The following is a 17,811-nucleotide window of genomic DNA, read 5'->3' as shown; positions in this document are numbered from 1 at the left end:
TTCAAATAGAGGGACCCTTCAATTAGAGGGAGCACTTCTATTTTTGTGATGTCTTTAGGGGGCACTCTAATTAGAGGGGCCCTTCAATTTCAGGGACCCTTTTAATACAGGTTTTACGGTATTTGCCGATTTCGGAATAATCTACTTTTCTGGCAAAAAAATTCAGAAATTTGCAAAAAACTGGAAAACTAGAATTTTTTGAAAATTCTGTGAATTTTCAATCTATATCTGTTTTACGATTTCCAAAATTTTCGAAGTAATCGGAAACTTGACATCCAAGTTCCAGACTCTTGAAAATGTTCAAAATGGCTAAAAATTAACTAATTAACACTTTTTTGTATATCTTAATGATTGGTACTATAGACGGGTTTTTTTTTTGTGTCGCTTTATGTTTATTATTTCAAAAGATGGTATCACGAACAAATAAACAGTTGGCAACATTTTTTGTTAAGATATTATGAAAAAGAAAAATAACGATTGAGAGAATTATGTGAGAAACAAGAAAAATCAGTGAATAAGCAATAGATGATCCAAAATTATCTTGTCTGCTTTGTTTCACATGTGAAGGCTTGCATCCCCCAAAGCGACCATCTCGAGGTTGTCGTCTGGCTTATCTTCATTGCTGATCCCAACGCTGTTCATGAAAGCTCTCCGTTGTCTGCCATGCTGAACGTCGCCCATTACGTCCCACACTTCACCAAGGCTAGTGTTAAAATCGCGAGATGATACGGTACCATAGGTTCTGAAACTTGACTAGTCTTTCTGAATGATTCTTTCATTTACACTTACACTCCTCTTGATGGGATTCTTGGCATCATCCAGTTTCTGCCAAATACCGTATTGGTGATTCTCAGAATTCGAAGTAATTTGAGGCGCAACTCTGGGTAGCTGAGGATGATGGATGAGATGAGGAACAAGATCAGAGCGTAATGGAAAATGCCGTTGGATGTGGTGCGAAAGAACATCATTAAGAAGATTCCGATCACCTTGCAGAGGGAATTGATAATTGTGAAACGGGAATGACTTATTATAATATCTCGAAGTGCATTGAAATCACGAATCTTTGGATGGCCGTTGTTCTTTCTCTGCAAAATTTCATTTATTCAAAAAGTTCATGTATGACTTTTGTACCTTTAATTCTTCAAGCTTCGGCACATTGCGGTAATAGTCGCTCGTAATTCGGATCAAAAATAGACCGTAAACAAAATAAACGGTAGCCATCAAATTTGCTTTGAGATAATGTAAAATTAGAAAATCGAGATACTGTCCACATCCTATGAAAAACAGAGCTACACATGTGTAGCAGCGCCATATTTTAAGAATTTCCCCTGCTTTGCACTGTTTTAGAGGACTCAATATTTCTGAAAAAGTCCACAAAAGAATGATATCCATAATAGAAGTATAAACGAAAAAACCGTTGATGAGAAACGTCAGAAAATAGCTCGTGGATGGACAATCAAGCTATAAAATTTGTTCAAATTTTTGAAACAGGCAATAGTAACCACCTACCTCTTGGGCAAAAGCTTGAGCCGTTACGAAAGTGCTGGTGATCGTTAGCATGTTTAGATTGCACCTGGCTAAATGTGTGGTACCCGGTTGGAGACTGGTATAGTTTGGGTAATCATAGTAGGTCATGAAAACGTTGGCTCCAAGAAAATATATCAATATGACAGTTTGCAGATAACATGGGACTACCATGTGTTCCCAATTGATTGCCTTATACACCCCCATGAGGGAGTTTCCCCAATCGTTGAGGATCATAGACACCTGAAAGATGAAAAGGTATTTCCAGTGAAGTTAGAAAAGGAGATAACGAAACTGAGATCAAATTCAAGAGCGCATTCGCCTTATATGCAAACCATCGTTGACCCCGCCTCTTTCAGACTTGTACGGCTTTTGGAGCCAATCAGAGGCGTTGGAGCGAACGATAAAGAAAAGTTCAAAACTTCAGCAACTCTGATAATGTGGAAAAATAACAATATCCGAGGACTGTGGCAAAACATGACCAGCGTACTCACTGTGGGAATGTGTGTTCTTTTGCATAAGATTAAAACCACTTTTTCTTGTTTCAAAGGGTGTGGGTGTGGGGCACATAGAGAGAACAAACGGAAGTTTTTTGGGATATGATTCATGCAAATTGTAAGATCAAGAATTCAATTAGTCTCAGAGTTTTGATGGACCACGTCTCTATGAACATGTGCAGCCGATGGATAGAGCTTTTTAAAAAATATCAAAACATCTAGAGCCCATCTTTAACAAGCTTTGAGCTTTCCCAGGTTCACCTAAATTCTCCAACTTTCGAAGACATTTGATTTGGAATCCAAGCAACTCAAAACTTCTGGTATCAATTACCGCATTTTCTCTAATGAACGCAAACGGGATTCTTTTTTTCAACAGCCATCTTAGAATTGACTTCTATTAAAGAAAACAAACTTTAGTTGGAGGGTTTTTGGATACCAAAATTCGAAAAATTTCAAGAATTAACTGAAATCACCAGAAAATTTATACAACCGAGAAGAAATGAACAGCCATTGTGAGTTTCTACAGTGCGCGTCATACTAATAGCACCACCACATTTTTTGAGGTTCTCAGAAAAACTAAAAACTTAGAAAAAAAAGTCACGGCTGTTCGATTCACTATCCCAAAAAAATCTATATTTCCCCAACCACCCTGGTCGTCAACTTTGAGCATATTTATTTCAGTTCCTGCATCGAAAAATGTTTTACGGGCAAAATGTTGTTGATGTTTTGTTAGATGAACATGTTTTGATATCTTTCACACAAACCGAGAAAAATATGCCTAAAGTTGAGAATCAAAGTGCGTTGTTATGAGAAGTTTTACGATGAGTGAACTAGATTTTAGAAACTCATAATAATCAGAATAAGCTTAGAAACATGTGGCCTGATAAGGAAAACTATTCATGTAAAGTATTACCTTGGCTTCAATTTCAGACCCTGGAAACCGATCCTATGAAAATCTAGTCTACATATAGCCAATATTTGGGAAATGTAGTTTTCGCCGTGATGTTCAAAAGGCTAAAAATGTCTAGACCTCTTACTTTACCGCCTACATTCTCATGGATTCATTTTCTTAGAATGTTTTTTTTGCCAGTCTGGAGCTAAGAATGTCGGGATAAAACTGGTTGCTATCATCTTAATATTGAATTTTAGAATACGGAGAAAATTTAATTTTTTGACTGTTCTACAACTATTCCCATTCAATAACAAGTTGAAAGATCACCCTAGAAGTAAATTTAAAAATAGTAAATTCAAAAATCTAAGATCATGGGAAACCAATCAAGGTGTTGCATATCTTGTCTATGAGAAATCATGTAAAAGAAAAAAACCAAGTTTTCAAAATTCTCCAGAAATAGACATAATTCATGAAACACTAAGAAAGCAGAAATCGTTTCTTATCATCATTTATAAGAAGAATATTGTGAGATTCGAGCATGTGGGGGTGAGCACTACTCAAGCGAAACAAGACGAAGTCATCAAGTGAGAAGAATTTTGATTATTTTATTTTTGAAGTTATACACCAAAAGTTTCGAGCCAGTCACAAGATGGTTTGAACTCTTCGAACGCCGATTAACATTTCATGCGGAATCTGGAAACTATGGAAGCGAATAGGACATTTCAAAAAAAGTGTTCCGATGCGCTCACTGCACAATAATAGGGATCACGCGCTCATAGAGTTGTAAGCAAATGTTGGCTGAAATTTTCAGAATTTTCAGAATTTACAAAAACTTTAGTGCCCTAGACAGATTAACGCATCGATTAATATGTTCCAAACATTTCACTGTTCAAAAGTTTGAAAGAATCGTATTCGAGAACATTGTACATTTGATGAATTTATTCATACATTGTAGAGGGATTTCGAAAATAATATGTACAAAATTAGGAACATTTTACTGAGTCTTCTTGTAGTACCTGCGACCTTCGACTCCATTGTAGCTCATTTTCTGAAAAATAAAACTAATAGCACGAATTAATTTATTCACTTACTTGCAAAAGCCAATCACCATCGAAATAGTATTCATAGGTCTCTTCTTTAGCTTCTCCTTCCTCTAGTGGTTTGTGATGCTCAAACAAGTGTCCGTTTTTAAGAGAGAAAGTGATCTAAAAAAACGAAAAGTTGGTTTATTTGCCTAAAAATCGGTCCACATCATGTAAACAATACCCACCTCATGCTTGGTGCTATCAAGTCCTTCTCCTGTAAACGACTTGCCTAGAGAAACATTCTTGTAGAACACGTCTTTCTTTGAGGTCAAGTTTGAGTAATCAAATGTGTTTGGACTCTTAGTCTTCGCGAAGACCTTCTTGAAAGTGGCAAAAGCGACCATCTTGCGAGTGAACCAACCGTATCCTTTCGCAGTCATATACTCGTCGAAGTTCTCTGAGTGATCCAACTCGAAGTTTCCGAAGAATCTTTCTGGCAACATATCATTAGTTCCACGAGTTATACGATCGCGGGATGCTGGGGATTGCTCATAATGGGTAGGAAGGTTGGAGGCAGTAGCTGCTGCAGCAGCAATAACGGCCTGGGAAGAAGCGGCAGCCGCTGGATTTACAGCCACTCCTTCGGTACAAAAAATAACGGTAGCAGTGGCTAGCAGCAGGAGAATGGATGTGGTGGTGTGCATTTTCGTGAGGGAAAATTGGGCAACTGAGGCTTTTGGAGTATCTCGGGAGGATCTAACGCCGCCTCTTCTCATGAGATAAACACAACAACATTGATGACACCACATGTTAATCTCTGAACATTGTTATTGTTTAGAGGCTGGATAGTGGTCCTGAAGAGATGTTTGAGATAAAGGGGAGGGCTATGAGTATGTTTTTTGTGATAGGAATACTCCTTGAATTTCAATTTTCCAGTTCTTAACCAAGGAAACCATAGCTTTGGGAGTGATGGTCTTTTATTTGCCTTTATCTACATATAACCGAGTTTCATAAAATGTATATATTCCCTAACATGCAATTCAAAGTATATGTGTGGGAATTTTCTGGAAAACTCGTTTCCAATATTATTTCGATAATACTTCCTGATGAATTATCCAAGACGCTGACTGAAACCGGCTGAAAAACTGGCTGAAAGATCCTTAACCAATCTAATATAGAAATGTCAGAAGCATTTGTTTATCTTTCGAAAATCATATAATTCCTTGCAAAAGTTCATAATTAATAGTCATTACAAAATCAAAACTTTCAGAAAAGAGTAATTTAATCGCAGAAATCTAAATTTGTGGATTTCTCTTGCAGTATCTGCGTCCCTCGAATCAAAATTTCGGCTAAAAATTATCTGAACTATGAAATATTTTAGTGTCCTAGACAAAGTTAACGCATCAATTAACATTTTCGACACAATTCGCTGTTCAAAAGCTTGAAAGAATCCCATTCGAGGGCGTTGTTTTGATGAATTCATTCTTACAACGGAAAGGGATGTTGAAAAAATATGTACTAAATTAAGAATATTTTACTGAGTCTTCTTGTAGTACCTGCGACCTTCGATTCCATTGTAGCTCATTTTCTGAAAAAAAATCGCTTATGAGACGAAATAGTTTTTTATCTCACCTGCAAAAGCCAATCACCATCGAAATATTATTCATAAGTCTCCTCCTTGGCTTCTCCTTTTTTAATGGTTTGCGATGTTCAAACAAGTGTCCGTTGTTGAGGGAAAAAGTGATCTGAAAAAAAAAACACTGATCAATCCAATCGTCAAAGAACGGTTCAAATCATTCAAGAAAGATTTCACCTCATGCTTGGCGCTATCAAGTCCTTCTCCTGAAAACGACTTTCCCAGGCAAACATTCTTGTAATAGACGTCTTTCTTCGAGGATAAGTTTGAATAATCAAAAGTGTTTGGATTTTCATCAAAAGTGTTTGGATTTTTTTACTCGTCCAAATTCTTGGAGTGATCCAACTCAAAGCTACCGAAGAATCTTTCTGATAGCATATCAGGAGCTTCACAGGCGGTATTATTATGGGGTGCTTGGGGTTGCTTATTATGGGTACGACGACGGTTGGAGGCAACTTTTGCTGAAGCGGCAATAGCACCGATAGTCCCTGGTTTCGCAGTTCATCTTTGGTACTGAAAAAAGCGATAGCAAGAGCTAAAAGCAGATAGATAGAAATAGTGTGCATTTCTGTGGAAACAGTTGGGCAACTAATGGATCGAAAATATCTCGGAAGCCCCTCCGCTTTTCATCATGAGATAAACTTTACAACTGCTGCTAAGATTACGTACTAATGAGTCAGCAATTTTATTTCTCAGAGACTGAGTATTGATTCTGCAGGTATGTTAGAGATAGATGGATGGACTTTGATCATGTTTTTAGTCATAGGGATACTCCAAAGTTGTTCAACTCTCAGTTGGAAAGTTCTACATAAATTTTTAAACCAGAGAAATCATAACTTCGATAGTTTCTTGTTTGTATCATTGCGAAACTTAGTCTTGAGTACAGGGGTAGAAAGGTTTCTGAAAACGCGTTGCCAATATTTTTCGGTAATACTTCGATGAAAACCTTGGAACTGACTGAAACTGGATAAAAAACTGATTGAAAAATCCCCAATCAAATTTAATTTAAAAATGTCAGGAGAATTTGCTTTCAAATTGTAAATCGGTTTATTCGTTAAAATAGTTCATACCTCATAATCATTGCGAAATTGGAAAATTCAGAACAAGCTACATATAATCACAGTAACCGAAATTTATGGGAGTCTCTTGTAGTATCTGCGTCCCTCGACTCCGTTGAAACTCATGCGCTAAAAAAAGTTAGTTAGAATTCCAAAATTCCAAGTTCAAAATTTTACATCCCTCCCTGAGCATGAACAATCGAAAAATCCTCCATAGTCTACTTTAATCACCCAATAAATAAAAAAAACTGACCACGAGAAGGAAATCTCCTTCGAACAAGTATTCGAAGGTCTCTTCCTTGGCATCCCCTGTCAAGTCCCTCTCCTTGGAAAGCCTTTCCGAGTTCAATGTTCTTGTAGTGGACGTCCTTCTTCGAGGTCAAGTTAGAGAAGTCAAAGAGGGTCTTGCTGTCAGTTCTGGTGAAGACCTTCCTGAAAGTGGCAAAAATGACAAGCTTGCGAGTAAACCATCCGTATCTCTTGGCAGTGAGATACTCGTCAAAATTCTCAGAGTGATCCAAGTCAAAGGTTCCGAAGAATTGTTCAGGCAAAACATCAGGAATCCCACGTGGTGAACGATAGCGGGATGCTGGGGATTTCTGATAATTGGCACGACGATGGTTGTTGGTAGCAGCGGCAACAGCGGCAGCAGCAACAGCTGCTGCAGAAGCGGCAGCAGAAGCAGCCGCAGCAACAGCTACAGCCGCTGGTTTTGCAGCACATTCTTTGGAACAGAAGAAAGCGGTAGCAAAAGCTGAGAGCAGAATAATAGAAATGATGTGCATTTTGGTGAGGACAATTGGGCAAATAAAACTTTGGAAAAATCTCGGAAGACTCTAACTCCGCCTATTATCGTAGGATAAACTTTACAACAATGTCAACGTCACTTTCAGTATTGCCAACGTTACTTTACAACATTGTTGACAATAAAAGTTTAACATCAATTTTTGAATTCAGGAAATGAAACCACAACTTTGAGAGCACTATCCTTGTATTTGTCTACATGATTGTATAATGGGCTCAAAAACTAGCTGCAATATCCTCATTCAATCTTATGTGAAAACGCCAGAAGAATATGTTTTAAATTTGAAAATTATTTTATTTATTGCAATAGTTCATAATTCATATTCATTTAAAAGTTTGAAAATTCAAAAAAGCAGCAAAAATCACAGTAATTTGAAATTTATGGAAGTCTCTTGTAGTATCTGCGTCCCTCGACTCCGTTGTAGATCATGCGCTGGAAAACAATTAGTTAGAATGTCAAAATTCCAAGTTCAATATTTTACATCCCTCTCAAAGTCTGAACAATATAAAAATCCCCATAATCTACTTCAATCCTTCAACCAAATGAAAAACTGACCACGAGAAGGAAATCTCCTTCGAACAAGTATTCGTAGGTCTCTTCCTTGGCATCTCCCTCCTCGAGTGGCTTGTGATGCTCGAACAAGTGTCCGTCCTTAAGGGTGAAGGTGATCTGAAAACAAAAGCATTAATTGGAGTCTTTTTTGATAGGCCTAAAAATCTTTTCAAAAAATAAGAAAAAACGAACCTCGTGTTTGGTGCTGTCAAGTCCCTCTCCTTGGAAAGCCTTTCCGAGCTCGATGTTCTTGTAGTGGACGTCTTTTTTCGAGGTCAAGTTGGAGTAGTCAAAGAGGGTCTTGCTACCGGTTCTGGTGAACTCCTTCTTGAAAGTGGCCAAAGTGACCATTTTGCGAGTAAACCATCCGTATCCCTTGGCAGTGAGATACTCGTCAAAGTTCTCAGAGTGATCCAAGTCGTACTTTCCATAAAACTTGTCTGGCAGATTAGCAGCCGACGCGGTAGCAACTCCGAGGACAAAAACGGCAAGAGCGATTTTGGCACACATGATCGGTTGGGTCGGTGAAAGAACGACTGACGATGAAGACGGTGTCGCTGGCTGCGTCGACGACGGACAATCTAGACTCCGCCCCCATGCACAGTGGTAAACACACTAAGTGCAGAGGGCCACATGTCGATTGCGTTGCAGATTATCATGACGGACTCGATAGAAAAGGGTCAACTAGAAATAGTGTGAGATTTTGAAGAGACGCAGAGAAAGGACTAGAGAAAAATGTGTGCTGTGGTAAACGATTGATGTTGGTCCGTGGGATGTGAAACACATGAAATAAAAAACCAAATGGAAGAAGATCCAGATGTCGAAAAAGAATGACAGAAAAAACTGATGAGCTAAATTGCTAAAAGAGCGAATGATGGACTACATGATTTTCTTCAAGTTCCATATCAAGGTGATATTTGGCCAAACGTCACTTTCCCACCCTTCTTCCCATACACTAGATTCTTATCCGTTGTCTCCGTCTGTAGTTTGATTGTGGGCAGCAGATACCGATGATGGATGGACAATAGATTAGCTGACCAAAACACAGTAAACAATAGCACTAAAGGCTACCGGACCGGGTCATCTTTTTTTTCCCCAGAGGGTCTCATGCATACTATGATCAATCTGATCTCTATTGGACTACAACAGACCTCTCATCCACATTCTCTGTACCCAATCGTTTTTTAGTCTCCCAATGTTTGATCAGCAGATAATGTTCAATGATTTGGAAAATTTATGAAGAGAAGAGAAGACACAAAATTTTTTATATGAAATTAGAAGAAAACAAAGTTTATTGAGAAAGGAAAAAACTGAAATAAACAAATTTTGCAGAAACAAATTATAAAAATCAGACTGCATTTTACTTCTTGGATCTCTTGAACCAACGACGGCACGTGATTCCATTGTTGACCATTTTCTGAAAAAAGATTCAATTAACAAAACGGAACAAATCACAAAAAGGATACAAAGAGGAGTACAAAGTCCTTACCATCACAAGCTGATCATTCTCAATGGTATAGTAGTAGGTCTCGGCGCTGTTGTCGGGGTCGTTGAGACGGATGTGGTGCTCCGAGAGGACACCATCTTTGAAGTCGAATGTGATCTGAAATTTTTTGACTAAAGCGAGCTAGTCTCGAATTTTGTATACCTTGTGTTTTTCTCCGTCAAGTCCATCGTCCTCGAAAGTCTTTCCTAGCTGCCATCCGTGGTATTGCGTGTTTCTCTTGGACGTGAGGTTTTCCATGTTGTATCTGTTGTACAAAATACCTTTCTGGAAAACTTGTTCCAGTTACACTTACCCCGATTCTGGATTCTTGGCAAGAACCTTGGTGACTTTGGCCAACTTTATCATCTGTCTCACAAGCCAATTAACTCCTGAAATTCTTGCTTTCATCTGAGCTTCGAAAAATTTTTTTGTTGGATACCCACCTTTGGCAGCAAGGAACTCGTCAAAGTTCTCACTCTTATCCAAATCATACTTTCCGAAGAACTTTTCTGGAATCTCGGAAGCCCCCTCGACCATCGTTGCTGCTAAAAAGCAAACACAGAATAAAGCCAAATACAGTTTCATGTTGAGCAACAGACGAGTATCCAGATAACTGATGGACAATGAAGAGGGATAAAATCTCAACGAGCTGGAGGGGTTCTATCTATCTACATTCTTTCTCTCTCAATCTTGATTTATTATATGGGACACATACGACGCGACCCGAGACACTTCTCAGGAGCATCTGTCTTGCATCAATTAACCTAGGAAATTGGATGTGCTCTGGATTTGTGAGCATTCTGAGCACAAAATACAAAAAAATGTGAGGGAAAAAACTGCTTGCTCAAAAATCGTACAATATGGTTGTGAACAAACGGGGAATTGGTGGTGTGGTGAACAAAATGATAAAAATGGAAGAAGAATTGTTATCAGTATGTTATTGTACCGTCATCTCATTGCATAAGATGATTTTCGCAAATAAATCGGAGAAAATTGATAATCAAGGAGTAAGCAAGGTTGATGGGAGCACTAATAATTTATAACAGTTTGGTGTGGAAGTACTGGAAATTGAAAATATGGCATGATTGGGAAAATCCTGAACAAATAAAACTCGTCCATCTCTAACGGTCGTGTGTGGAAAGGGAAAATCTTTGGATCTATGAATCTATATGAAAAAACTCTGAAACAAAAATTTTGGAATTTTTATCTGAAGAAAACCGTTGTTTCATTACACACTTTTCCATATCGCTGAACACAATCCCAACTTTTAATGTCAATATTTTTCCCAAATTTCAAATTTTCTGTACTCGACTCAATTTCACACTGTCTGAGCTTCACCATGTTTTATAGATTTTGAAAGAAAATTTTAGCATGTTTGAAAATGTTGTATCTTTAAAACTTGAATTTCAAAATTTTAATGAAAATATTAAAAATAAAGTAAATTTAATTTCAATGAGAAATTTGAAAAATCAAATTCAATTTGAAAAAAAATATCTCTGCCACTTAATATATATTTTTTAGTCTTCAAACAAAAACTTATTTTTTTAACAGAATTTATTATCAAGAATCACAATATTGTTTGTAACCTGAAAATACATGTGGAAAATCTTGGTAGTTTAGAATACATAAACTGTATGAAATCTGAAAACTTTTTCCGTCTTCTTGGAACAATTCTAGTACAAACTTTTTTTTCAGTAAATATTGAAGATTTTCCCTAGAAATAATTTATTTGAAAAAAAAACTCTACAACTCAAGCTTTAAATTTAAAATTTCACGACAATAAAGTCCTTCGCATTTTTTTCCATACAATTCACTATAATGTTTTTTACCAATATCATAAAAATATTCTCAATAATGACTGTAATCATCCTCCTCGTCTGGCTCTCCTGCATCCAACCCAACTTCTTCGTAGTCCTTTTCCAACGCAGCTAAATCCTCTCGAGCCTCGCTAAACTCTCCTTCTTCCATTCCTTCTCCGACATACCTGAAGGAAAAGAACATAGAATTGCGTCATATTATTTCTGCTCTTCAATTTTTTTCATCCAAGAATCTTCTTCTTCTTTCTCTTGTGACTCACCAATGAACAAATGCTCTCTTGGCGTACATCAAATCAAACTTGTGATCGAGACGAGCCCATGCTTCGGCGATGGCTGTTGTGTTTGAGAGCATGCACACGGCTCGTTGAAGTTTCGCGAGATCCGCACCAGGGACCACAGTTGGTGGTTGATAGTTGATGCCAACCTGTAGGTTTGTGATTTGTGATTTGAGGAAGGAAACAACACAAGATGATAAGAAAAAGTGATTTAAAAAGTCACCTTGAATCCAGTCGGACACCAATCGACAAATTGGATTGAACGTTTTGTCTTCACTGAAGCGATGGCAGCGTTGACGTCTTTTGGAACTACATCTCCACGGAAAAGAAGGCAGCAAGCCTGAAAGAACCATTGTTTCAAAAATGCTGATGTCAAAAATTATATCACCATGTATTTTCCTCTTCTCGGGTCACATTTCACCATTTGCGCTCCTGGTTCGAAACACTGTTGAGTGATTTCAGCGACCTAAAATTAAAAACATCAAATAATTTTCAGAATTTTTGAAATTCTCTCACAGTCATTTGCTCGTGATACGCTTTCTCAGCACTAATGATTGGTGCGTATGTGGTCAGTGGAAAATGAATTCTTGGATATGGCACCAAATTGGTTTGGAATTCAGTGAGATCCACATTCAAAGCACCGTCAAAACGCAATGATGCAGTCACAGAACTGATAACCTGAAATATAAGTCATGAGAAAAAAACCTATTAGTTCAGTAGTGTTACCTGAGCAATCAAACGGTTCAGATTTGTGTAAGTTGGACGAGCGAGGTCTAAGTTTCTTCTACAAATATCATAAATCGCTTCATTATCCACCATAAAGGAGCAGTCAGAATGTTCCAAAGTAGTATGTGTGGTCAGAATTGAATTGTATGGTTCAACCATTGAAGTCGAGACCTGTGGAGCCGGGTAAACACAAAACTCTAGCTTGCTCTTTTTTCCATAGTCCACCGACAATCGTTCCATCAGTAAAGCGGTGAAACCACTTCCGGTTCCTCCACCAAATGAATGGAACACCAAGAATCCCTGGAAAATGTAGTGTGTATAGCTATTGTTATATGGAAAACAACTAGAATTCATACCTGAAGTCCCCTACAATTTTCGACGAGACGTCGTACACGATCCATAACAACGTCAATGATTTCTTTTCCGATTGTATAATGGCCACGGGCATAGTTGTTAGCAGCGTCCTCTTTGCCGGTGAGAAGCTGTTCAGGATGGAACAAGGTCTTGTACGTTCCAGTCCGAATTTCGTCTGTAAATGATAGTTTTTTGATGAGTCTTTCAGGATATAGAGACATATGGCGACTATATGATCTCAGACGGTGATTGGACGGATGATAAGTGGCTGTTAGAAAAACTAATTGAACGATTACGATTTGTCAGGAGAAAAGGAGGGAGGATTAAACAGCGCTAAACTACAAAAGGCAGCATTAAAGTCTAAACGATCCTTCATTTGCTTGGACACGTTTCTGAAGCTTTCGTTTTTTGATCTTTTAGTAAAGGACAATTGTCATTTTTATTTTGGACAGTTGTTTCAGCCCTATTTTGTTCCCCCTTGTTACTCAAAGTGTAAATAAGTATATTCAATAGCCATTTGGAGTAGAAAAGGTTGAATACTGTCTGAAACTATCTAGGTCTTGATGGTCAAGGCAAAACACAAGCAGAGAACTTATGCTATTGTATGTCTAACATTCCCAGACCAATAAAACCATTATTCAGGGAATATAAAAATGAATTGAACATTATTTTGATGATTTTCCGATTGACAGAGTCAGAAAATGACGTTTGAACCAAATTTCATGCAAACTGTAAAATGAAAACCTCTCGGATTTGACACATTATTTGAAAATTTGTGTTCTATCCTTTTATGTAATTTGTATCAGAAAACATCGTTTTTGAGTCGAATTTCAGCTATTTTTAGGTTTGAAACTAGATAATAATGGACTGATTATACTATCATTGCATTACATCTTACACGGGAATCAATCCATATGTTACCCGGGGATTCGGATGACACCTATTCTAAACAGTAGTACACAGTCTAGCTAGAACAGCCCCAGAATTATAGCTGCCAACTTATCACCTTTTGAAAAAAAAAATAGTTTGAACGTCTACAGTAAAAATGAACAAAGTTATGGTTGCTCGAAGGGTACCGACTCCAAACTCACGAAAAATCATAAAATGCCTCGTCTTTTGAATAGACCTTCACGACGGCAGCTATAATTCTGGGGTTGTTCTAGCTAGACTGTGTACTACTATTTAGGATAGGTTTCATCCGAATCCCCGGGTAACATATGGAGTGGTTCCCGTGTTAGAGAAAAAAAATATTGTGAAATTGAGTGTAAACATGAAAAAATTAGCATCCTTAATACATGAAAAAAGAGGATGTTTCGGAAAGAGAACGAATTTCTCTCATTTTTTTTCCAGTTGATTTTTGGAGAGAAAATATTCATGAATACAATCTCAGGTTTTTCGGGGATGATTAAATTATCAAAAGAGTCCAACGAATTTCGTAAAAATGCTTTTCAAATTCGATTTCTTGCTTTCGAAATATTTGTAACCCTTCCTATTATTTCCTGAACTTTTTCATTTCGTATGCAACTCATATCGTATCTCAATTCTCCTCATCTCATACTAATCTTCCGTTCCTACCTATTCACCCCCAAAACACACGCTCCAATTGTTCTTAATAGCTTCATAATCGACACCATATATAGAGCATCAATCAAGACAATGATCGTTTTCCGCATGCACAATTTGGGCCCACTACCAAAAGGCCTTTGTCAAGCAAGCACGCGCGTACATAATTGCTCGACACTCTCTTTTGGCTGTCGTTGCCGCAATTCTTACCAATTGGGGTCGGCTCCAAATCCACCATTATCGCACGTGGCACATGCTTGCCAGCCATCGTTTCAGAGAAGAATGTATTGAATGAGTCGTCTTCTACTCCTGAAATAAAAAGTTCAGAGAAACAAACAATTGGGTTGTACTGTAACAAGAAAAGAAAATTTCTTACCCAAACTATCCTCCTCGTTCATCATTCCATCAGGCTGAATTCCATGCTCCAAACAATACAGCTCCCAGCACGCATTCCCCATCTGGACACCAGCCTGTCCGACATGGATAGAAATGACCTCACGCTGAAATTCAATACAGTTTAAAAAGGAAAACCAACCAACGAGTTCTCACCGAGCGATTGTTGACCATTTTGGAATCCGACTAGATGTAACAATACACAGAATATGTGAATCCAAGAAAAAATCCGAATTGAAAACGTCGCAGACGAGCCAAGATTGCCAGTTGTGGGGCGGCGCTTTCAGGAAGACGTAGGTAATGGGTGTGTATGCGTCAGGCAACAACACAACTCTCCTTTCTCCACGGCTCCACATGTCTGGCGTCTCTGGATTTTTTCTCTGTCCCTGAAGATGTGGCTCAAGATGATGATGGGAAGAAAAAATGTGTGTGTCACGCCATATAAGATTATATGAAGATGAAGAGGACGTTTTACGGATGGAATTATAAACAAGACGCAAAATAAGTTTTTTCCCCCAATGAAGCTGTTTTAAAGTGGGAAGATTTGAAGATAGAATTTTGGACAAAACTGGGAAATGCTGATGACCAAGAAGCTTGGCTATACAGAGCAGCAAATGAAAAAAATACATTTCAGATTTACTAAACAAAAACAGAACTTCAATTTTGTAGTTATCAACTTTTTTGTACGAATAATCAAACAAGGAATATTGCTTAAAACCACCAAGATGTCAAAAAGTACAGGAATAGTAAGAAGTTCAAAGTTCTAAAGGCCTATCTTATTCGGATGAATTCGTACTAAAAAGTTGCCAACAACAAAATCAAATCTTTTATTTTTTAATCAGTGGAATTTGTAGACACATTCAACCAAACCTACGTATTTTTTAAACATCCAGAATTGACCATTCGCAACAAAAACTGTTTTATATGGTACTGTGGTTACTGTAATAGAATAAAATGTTTTGTTTTGATGGAAGAAGTAAAACAATACATTTACAAAATATAGTTTTTGAGCCGATATTAAAAGCTATTTTTAGAAATATTTCATTTAGCCAAAATATTGTTGTTGTTTAACTTCCAGTGACATAAATAAAGTTAGCGACCACGTAGACTAGACTTGTCAGACTACAAAGTTAACAAGATTTTTTGAAAAATCTGAAATTTGGTTTTTGAAGTCTACGCTGCCCTAAAACCATTTCACCAATTGTCTACTACCCGTTACGACCCGCCTGTTTCCTAATTTTTCAAGATTCAAGAATATGAGTGCTGCAGACATTTCAAGGTTGTTGAATCAAAGTATCAAGAAGAGACAACGAAGAAAATTGAAACTGTGTTCTCACAATTTTTCTGACATGACCGTGTATGTGTGGTCGTCTCAAATTTTTGCAAACTCTCGACTACCAATTAGAAGTACAAAACGCTGAAGTGTTTACCTCCCGGTATTTTTGCCATCCTGGCGCCAAGAAAGTAACGTTGCGGTCTTCTTGTCTATCAAAAACAAATTAGCAGAATGTATGTAACAAATTTTAGGAAACCAGACCACTGAAATGAATGCGACGCCTGACATGTTCTCAATTTTCTATTTTTTCACATCTCCCATTCAAAAAAGCCCCAATTGAAACATATTCGCTTTACCAAATTACACACACCCGCAAAACAAGCCGTTGCAAAGCGCATGGTAGGTGTGTTGTGTATGTGTAATTCCAGTTTCAAAAGCCTGATCATCATCTATAGTAATGAGAGACGTCACTTGAACTAACGCTTCATCTTCGAAGTGCCTTTTCACTCATTGGGGTCGTTTTGGCGGAAAGGCGTGAAAAAATGGAATGATGAATGATCGAAGACTTTTGTCAAACCGTTTTTTCTCTCTTCTACGAGTTCTCTAAAATGTTAGGCGAACAGTTCCAAACAACTTGATGTCATATTTTCGAAGATTCGCTAAATATTAAAATTTTTCTGTTTTCCATCCTTCTTTGTCTAACCGCCTAGTCTTCCAGTTACTCATCTGTCCTTGCTAATTTTTCGTCTGTAGAACAAATCATAGAAACCATGCAAGACAAGTTCCATCTTCTCATTTTGTTACACCTTCTACATGAACCTCGTTTTCTGACCTTTCACTGAAATAGTTCTTTTTTCAGTACTAATATTCGTCTGCAACTGTTGTAAATGTAGATGAGGCTTGTGGTGCTCATCATCTGTTGCTCAGTTCTCATTGTTCTCTCCAAAGCACACGTGGCAAAACGGCAAGTGACAAATGAAGTCTTCCAAGACGTGGTTCGACAAAAGACACGAGGAAATAAAATTCAACAGGTACTTTCCAATACTACATATATATTTCAAGAGGCTGTTACGTCACAGAACGAACAGATTTTTTGAAAGATGAAATTTGGGGTTTTTTTTCGAATGTTCGTCATAGAAAAAAAAATTATCAAAATATTAATGAGTTTCTTAAAACGTTATTCTTGCGAAAATTAAATATGAGATAAAGAAAATGACAATAAGTTGACTTTTAAAAAAAATTATCCGAGAAAAATTAAAAAAATCGATTTTGAGAATGTAGAAGTTCAAGAATAATATAAGCCACAAAAATCTGGAAATAGATTTGAAACATTTTATTCAGACTTTCTTCCATACTTGCCGGGCTGGGCTTTTGCAGAACTTTCTCGACCCGGTCCGGGTTTTCAGAAATGTTTTACTTGTCTTTTCAAAAAGATTTTCGAAATATAAAACAGTTTATAAAAGAAATGTTTGTTTTGAAAATTTGCAAAGAATTGTTTAACAATACTTTTTACAACTTTTTTGAATCCAGGCTTACCAGGCCCCGAAACCTGAGAATGTCCGACTCGATCTTTCAATTAAAATTTTCACTACCATGCAAAACTCATACTTTCAGTGCCCTTGTGTAATTCACCCGGACTCACAACAATGCATCTCTTATGATTCCCGCTACGTTGCTGTCAACTACGAAGAGGCGATCTTATCTTTTCTTGATCTTTCGAAACACAGTAGTAATGTTGCCCCTCTGATTGTAAGTTTGGACCAAACCGATAGATTTTACCTCAGGGTCATCTCTCATTTTCAGAACAGCAACACATTCTCTTGTCGCAGTTCGGAATGTCAGCAATGTTTCTCTCTGCTTTATTACAAACTGGGCGATCTTGGTTTCATACCTTCTAGTTACAGGTGTTACCTTTGGATATACAACGAATAA

At 37.5% G+C, this 17,811-nt stretch overlaps 6 protein-coding genes across 6 annotated transcripts in view; 1 reads left to right on the top strand and 5 right to left on the bottom strand.

Moving 5' to 3' along the window:
* Positions 1–555: 555 nt before the first annotated feature.
* On the bottom strand, positions 556–1,761 carry CBG27637 (the record flags this gene model as incomplete). Its single annotated transcript, XM_045239461.1, has 3 exons — positions 556–742; positions 790–1,085; positions 1,510–1,761. The coding sequence occupies 3 exons, from the start codon at positions 1,759–1,761 to the stop codon at positions 556–558; spliced, it is 735 nt and encodes a 244-aa protein (XP_045099477.1).
* A 2,146-nt stretch (positions 1,762–3,907) lies between these two features.
* On the bottom strand, positions 3,908–4,747 carry CBG14170 (the record flags this gene model as incomplete). Its single annotated transcript, XM_002644300.2, has 3 exons — positions 3,908–3,961; positions 4,005–4,118; positions 4,184–4,747. 3 exons carry the CDS (start codon positions 4,745–4,747, stop codon positions 3,908–3,910), a joined length of 732 nt encoding a protein of 243 aa, XP_002644346.2.
* A 3,068-nt stretch (positions 4,748–7,815) lies between these two features.
* On the bottom strand, positions 7,816–8,499 carry CBG27636 (the record flags this gene model as incomplete). Its single annotated transcript, XM_045239460.1, has 3 exons — positions 7,816–7,869; positions 7,993–8,106; positions 8,182–8,499. The coding sequence occupies 3 exons, from the start codon at positions 8,497–8,499 to the stop codon at positions 7,816–7,818; spliced, it is 486 nt and encodes a 161-aa protein (XP_045099476.1).
* Positions 8,500–9,358: 859 nt separating this feature from the next.
* On the bottom strand, positions 9,359–10,060 carry Cbr-lbp-3 (the record flags this gene model as incomplete). The annotated part of the gene is made up of 5 exons (XM_002644299.1): positions 9,359–9,406; positions 9,479–9,592; positions 9,638–9,740; positions 9,789–9,864; positions 9,919–10,060. Coding segments are annotated over 5 exons (483 nt in total), but the record flags the coding sequence as incomplete, so codon positions are not given.
* Positions 10,061–11,323: 1,263 nt separating this feature from the next.
* Positions 11,324–14,777, bottom strand: Cbr-tba-9 (the record flags this gene model as incomplete). Its single annotated transcript, XM_002644298.1, has 10 exons — positions 11,324–11,459; positions 11,553–11,716; positions 11,791–11,907; positions 11,956–12,033; positions 12,084–12,245; positions 12,294–12,593; positions 12,650–12,822; positions 14,421–14,519; positions 14,587–14,710; positions 14,760–14,777. 10 exons carry the CDS (start codon positions 14,775–14,777, stop codon positions 11,324–11,326), a joined length of 1,371 nt encoding a protein of 456 aa, XP_002644344.1.
* A 1,995-nt stretch (positions 14,778–16,772) lies between these two features.
* Positions 16,773–17,811, top strand: part of Cbr-pqn-37 — a gene marked incomplete at both ends in the record, with an annotated part of 4,471 nt that continues 3,432 nt past the window's right edge. The window contains 3 exons of the mRNA XM_045239459.1: positions 16,773–16,910; positions 17,494–17,628; positions 17,683–17,783. Of these exons, the coding sequence (XP_045095346.1) occupies positions 16,773–16,910; positions 17,494–17,628; positions 17,683–17,783 (374 nt within the window). The remainder of the gene's footprint in view (positions 16,911–17,493; positions 17,629–17,682; positions 17,784–17,811) is intronic.

This window comes from Caenorhabditis briggsae (genome assembly GCF_000004555.2).
Source record: "Caenorhabditis briggsae complete genome, chrX, whole genome shotgun sequence".
Classification (NCBI taxonomy): domain Eukaryota; kingdom Metazoa; phylum Nematoda; class Chromadorea; order Rhabditida; family Rhabditidae; genus Caenorhabditis; species Caenorhabditis briggsae.
Note: the sequence above shows the minus strand (reverse complement) of the source record. Positions and strands in the feature narration are given on the sequence as shown.